Below are 5,716 nucleotides of genomic sequence, written 5' to 3'. Positions count from 1 at the left end.
CTGCTGTGGGATGGATCCAACTCATAGCAACCCTTCCTTGGGTTTCCGAGGCAGTATCACTACGGAAGTAGATTGCCCAACCTTTCTTCCGAGGAGTGGCTGCTGGGTTTGAACCGCCAGCCTTCTAGTTATCAGTCAAGTGCCTTAGGCACTATGCCGACAGAGCTCTCACTACACCACCAGAGGTGCTCAAATAAGTAAATAGCTTCTAGAAATCAATAAACAAGAGGCTAGTGATTTAGTAGAAAATTGGCAAAGGATATTAACAGAACTTTCACGGAAAAAGTAATATGCCACTTAACGATATGAAAATTGCTTATCTTCATTTAGAAATAAAAATTAAAATGAGGCACTGTTCTCTGTAAAAAATTAGTGTAAAAATGGCATAGTGGTAGCATCAGACAACACCATCTAGCTTCACAAGGAAAAAGAGAGAGTCTTTATCAGTGTGAACAGCCCAAGGCTGATTACTATTAAGTGGAGGTCAGATATACCTCCTCTTTTCAACTTTTTTTTTTTTTTTTTTACCATTTCCTAAACCAACCGTCTCTCCCATGGCACTCTCTACTTTTTTCTGTGTTTAATAATTCGTTGCAGTGGCCACACCGAACTCACAGACGATACTCACAATTATGTGATTGATTAGTGACATACCAGATTACAATTCAGAATCAAGAATGACTCCAAATACCTTTCTTCAGTCAAGACCAGTTCTTGGCCACATCCACAGGCAGTCCTATCCCTGGCCCTCAACCTTTTGGCTTCTCTCCTCTTTGGTCAGCCCAGACTGTACCCTGCTTGGGCAAGTGTTAATAAACTCTTTAGCTCTATTGATAGGAGGCATCCCACTCTGCCAATAAGCTTCTGCCTGAAAGCGCTCAGCTCTTGTAGCTCCATGTGTCAGTAAATCTAGCTCCTTCAGTAAGTGCTTGGAGGCACCCCAATCTGCCAGCAAGTTTCCTATCTGGAAAGACTCAGCACTTTTGCTCCATGGGCCAGAAAGCCCACTACACTGGCTCCTGCCATGCACCTGGTACTGGTGCTACTGGTTTTGTGATGTGCGTGTTGCCATTTCTTGGTGTCTTGCACCATCTCCAGTGTTACAGCTTTTTGTCTCCTGTGTCTGGGAGGTTCTTAGCTCAGGGACCCCATGCTCAAAGGGTGTGCTGTGCTCCCAGCTCTTCTTTCTTGGTGGTAGTGAGGTTCCCAGCTTTCCATTTTTGGGATGCCTCATTTTAAGCTGGTAGGATGGCAGAACTGGCCAATCCCTTCATTAGAGTTCCATACACCTTATTTGCATGATTCCACCTTTACAAGGGTGCCATAAATGTTATTTGCATTAGTAGCAAGCTATCCAGTCCTGTTGATGGGCCAAGTACCTTATTTGCAGAGTCCCACCTAGTCTATTTGCAGAGTCCCACCTAGTCATTTGGTGGAGTTACAAGACCATGGTGAAAAAGACCATATAAAAGCTATTAGTCACATCACAATTAGCAAAGATCCAGAAATTTGATGATAATTGTTGGTGGACCTTCTTAAATATTGCTGATGAGAAGGTAAATTGGTACATCAGTAGAAGCCAATATGCAAATATCTAACTAAATTAATAATGTCATGTTTTTTAGCCAGTAGTTCACTTTCAGAATTTATTTTATATATATATTTGCACTCATGTGAAATGATAAATGTACACGATCATTTATTGTATATTATTGTTGATAATAGGAAAAGATTAAATGCAGCCTAAATGTCTGTGAATAGGGGACTCATTTAATAATGGCGCATGCATGAAGTGGCCATCTAAGATGCAACTGTTGCCCTCTACTCATCAGAACAAAAGAGTAAGAAGGAAATCTAAGACTCAGAGAAGAAACTAGTCTACATAAACCATGCCCTCATCTACCCTGAAACCAGAAGTAGGTGAGGCCCAGCTATCACTCCCAGTTGTTCTAATCAGGGCCCAATAAATGAATCCTGAGAGAATGGGAGCAAAATATGGAACAGAACCTCAAGTTGTTAAAAAAAAGAAAATCCAGACTTACTGGACTGTTTTAAACTAGAGGACTCTGTCAGACTATTTCCCTGATACACTCTTAAAACCTTGAACTTAAGTTATCCTCTGAGGTTTCTTTTTAGCTGTATAACAAGTTGGCTCACAAGATAATTATCACCCGTGAGTACTGCCCTCTTTAAAAAGTCATCTGTGTGAGACAAAAGGGTCAACAATTATTTTTAAAACAAAGATGGGAAGGTAAGGGCATAGGGAAACTGGAAATGGAACAACTAAGACTAAAATAATGAGAACATTCATGGATTTTGAAGAATGTAACCAATGTAATGGACAATTTGTGTAAAAATTATTGAATGGGAATGTTATCTGCTCTGTAAACTTTCATTGAAAACACAATAAAATCTTTTTAAAAAAGAAATTTAAAATTTTTAAAAATTTAAATAAAAAAGGATAAGGCACATCTTATTGTACTTATATGGAAAATAATCAAGTCATATTGTTATATGATAAAGGCTTTGTTACACTATAAAGGCAGAACGGTATGTATGGTGTGCTACCATTTGTGTTTAAAAGTACATACTCTTGTGTATTATGTGTAAGTAATATAGAAAAATACACAGATTGAAAACAGTGGTTGTCTATGTAAGAAGACATTGTGGTTGGAGACTGGGGTCGCAATGAGATTTCCATTTTAATATATACACTTTATAACTGCTATATAAGTTATACCATTTGCTCCCATTGTCTATTTAAAAACATAATAGTTACATTTTCAAAATGAAAATTAATAAATAACATTTGTTTTATTTTTATACTAGGCATATTTGATGAGACCTTCTATAATATTTTTTGATGAAATAGATGGATTAGCTCCAGTTCGCTCTAGCAGGCAAGATCAAATCCACAGGTAATTTTTCCAAATCTGATAATGTTGACTTCTTTTAACTCATTGATTCAGTGATTATCCTGAGTCATTGGCTAATGGCTGTGAGACTTACAAAGAATTTTAAAATGTAATCTGTGACTTCAAAGAAATTTTACTTGTAAACTGAAATGATGTTTAATAGGTGATTTGGTGAGAAAGAATTATGGAAAAGATGTAAAGAGTTATCAGTAAGTTCTGGAGATGGGAGAACTCTGAAGAATATATTTCTCCCAGAAAGCTTTTGGGGAGAGATGTTACTCAAGCTTGGTCTTGAAGAATATATTTATCGAGCACCAATTATACATAAGTACTTGTTTAGGTATTTGAGAAGGAGAAAGATCATTCAGTCTTCTGATATGTTATAGTTTAATAGATGGGCTAACTTAATGCATAAGTTTAGTATAAAAGAGAAAATAATTCTAGGATTTAAATTTCAGAAAATATAGTAGGCTGGGCTATTTAAACATGTCTTCTTCTGAAAAGCAACTAAAAATGATTTGTTTTTCAATACTGCAAGACACTGTAACATGTATGAACTGCTAGAATAATAAAAAAGCTAAAGCTGAAAGAAGAATAAAAAATGGTAGTTGAAGCTCCTTTTGCCTTGTTGACATTTTGCTGAACACTGATGACCTCTTAGTGTGAGAAGAACAAAAGTTAAAGCCCTAGGTCTACCCTAGATATAAAGTCTAATTAGAAGACCTTCTGACATTAAGATGGGACTCAAAACACCTTTTCCTCAAGGTAAAGGTGAACCAGAAGTATACCATCTGTCTACCTGCCCCATTCCTCCCATCCATACTCCAAATTGGGGGATTATATGTAAAGTTGCCTTGGTACTGACAAAGCAGGGGAAGAGAAAATCTTTGTGAAGTTGTAATCATAGGCTTGCTCACTGATTGATCTTGAAACCTCAACTTGTGAATTAAAATGATTTGAAACTGTTCCACAAAAAACAAAACTCACTGCCATCGGGTCGATTTTAACCCATAGCGACTTCTTGGGTTTCCAAGGTGTGATATCTCTATGGAAGTAAATTGTCCAGTCTTCTTCCCGAGCAGTGGCTGGTGGGTTTAAACCCCCAGCCTTCTGGTTAGCAGTCAAATGCCCTAGGTACTGCATCACCAGAGCTGTTAGTACCTCTAAATTAGCAGAATTATATACAGATCCTTTCTCTGAAGAAAATAACTTTCATTGTAGGCATTAAATAATTTTCACAAATAAATTTTCAAGGACTGAGCAAAACATAATTAGAAATTACGTAAGTCCAAAAGTAAGCAAGGTGAGAAGCAGCAAAGACAGAGCCATAGAAACTTCAGGTGTTAGAATTTGTTTGACATAGTTTTTAAAGTAACTATGCTTGTTACATTCAAAGTAATACTGTTGTTTTATAGTTTTTGTAAAACTGTCAACAGGAGACCACTGATACTGTGTTAGGAATTTATAAAAATACCACATAATAGATTGTTGTTGTTGTTGTTGTTATGTGCCATCGAGTCAAACCTGACTCATAGCGACCCCTCCTTGGGTTTCCGAGGCAGTATCACTACGGAAGTAGGATTGCCCAACCTTCCTTCCGAGGAGTGGCTGGTGGGTTTGAACCGCTAGATTAGACATGAGAAAATATAAAATTTTAACAACAGAATAGGCAGTGCTGAAGAAAAAGTATTGAACTGGAAGATAGTTCAAAAGAAATTATATGTCAATTGACACAAACAGACAAAAAGATGAAAAATGCAGAAGAACAGTTAAGAGCATAGATAGAGTGAGTAAGTCACACATACATTTTTTTTTTTTTTTTGTGGTACATTGCAAGAGAGTTCATATTTGTTGTCTGTACCTCCCATGTACCTTTCTATGTCTTTCTCATCCTCAGTGAGTTATCTGGGACAGGTTGCTCATTTGTCATACCTGGAAGTGAAATTCTTATGTACCAAGTATGGAAGTTTTAATTTCTAGAGTAGCTGGTAATAAAATAGAAACAGTGTTTAATTTTCAAATTCTTAAAAGGAAAAAGTAAAACAATGAAGAAAAAAAAATCAACCCAAAAGAAATCAAGAAGATAGAAGAAAGCATAGAACCAGTGGGAGAAACGTTATAAAATATGAATGTAGATTTAAACCAAAATTTATCAATAATTAAATTAAAAATAAATGAGCTAATTATTTTTGTTAAAAGACAAAGACTAGGGGCAAATAAAATACAACTATGTTTTTTGTTTACAAGAGACACATCAACATATGAGGATACGGAAATGACCAAAGTGAAATGGTGGGAAAAAATCACCAAAAGTTATACACATGTTCATAGCAATATTATTTGTAATAGCCAAAAAGTGACAACAACTCAAATATCTATCAACTGTTGAATGGATGGGTAGACAATGAAATATTATTTATCCACTGAAAAGAACGAAGTTCTCACACACTACAATATGCATGAACCGTGAAAATAACGCTAAGTGAAGCGATCCAGACACAAAAGGTCACGTGTTGTATGATTCCATTTATATGTAGTATTCAGAATAGACAAATCCATAAAATGGTAGAAAAAACATCAAGTAGGAAGTGAGTTGCTGGGCCTGTGGGCTCAGAAACATGGTTATTGGGACCACCAAGCTGAATTGGCATAACATAGGTTACAAAAGCATTTTTCTACATCCTGCTTTGGTGAGTAGTGACTGGGTGTTTTTTTTTTTTTTTTTTCTTCTTGTGATTTGGGTGAAGATTTACAGAGCAAATTCACTTTCCATACAGCAGTTCACATATACTTTGTCTCAT

The 5,716-nt window shown here is 36.3% G+C and overlaps 1 protein-coding gene across 1 annotated transcript in view; it reads left to right on the top strand.

Annotated features, from left to right (window-relative positions):
- The window catches only part of ATAD2B (ATPase family AAA domain containing 2B), a 262,920-nt gene that overhangs the window by 101,290 nt on the left and 155,914 nt on the right, over positions 1-5,716 (top strand). Inside the window, exon 13 of the mRNA XM_007939264.2 lies at positions 2,830-2,918. Coding sequence (XP_007937455.1) covers positions 2,830-2,918 — 89 coding nt within the window. The remainder of the gene's footprint in view (positions 1-2,829; positions 2,919-5,716) is intronic.

Source organism: Orycteropus afer, unplaced genomic scaffold (assembly GCF_000298275.1).
Source record: "Orycteropus afer afer isolate SDZICR_OR568_19922 unplaced genomic scaffold, OryAfe1.0 scaffold00058, whole genome shotgun sequence".
NCBI classification, from domain to species: domain Eukaryota; kingdom Metazoa; phylum Chordata; class Mammalia; order Tubulidentata; family Orycteropodidae; genus Orycteropus; species Orycteropus afer.
This window is presented reverse-complemented; position numbering and strand designations above follow the sequence as displayed.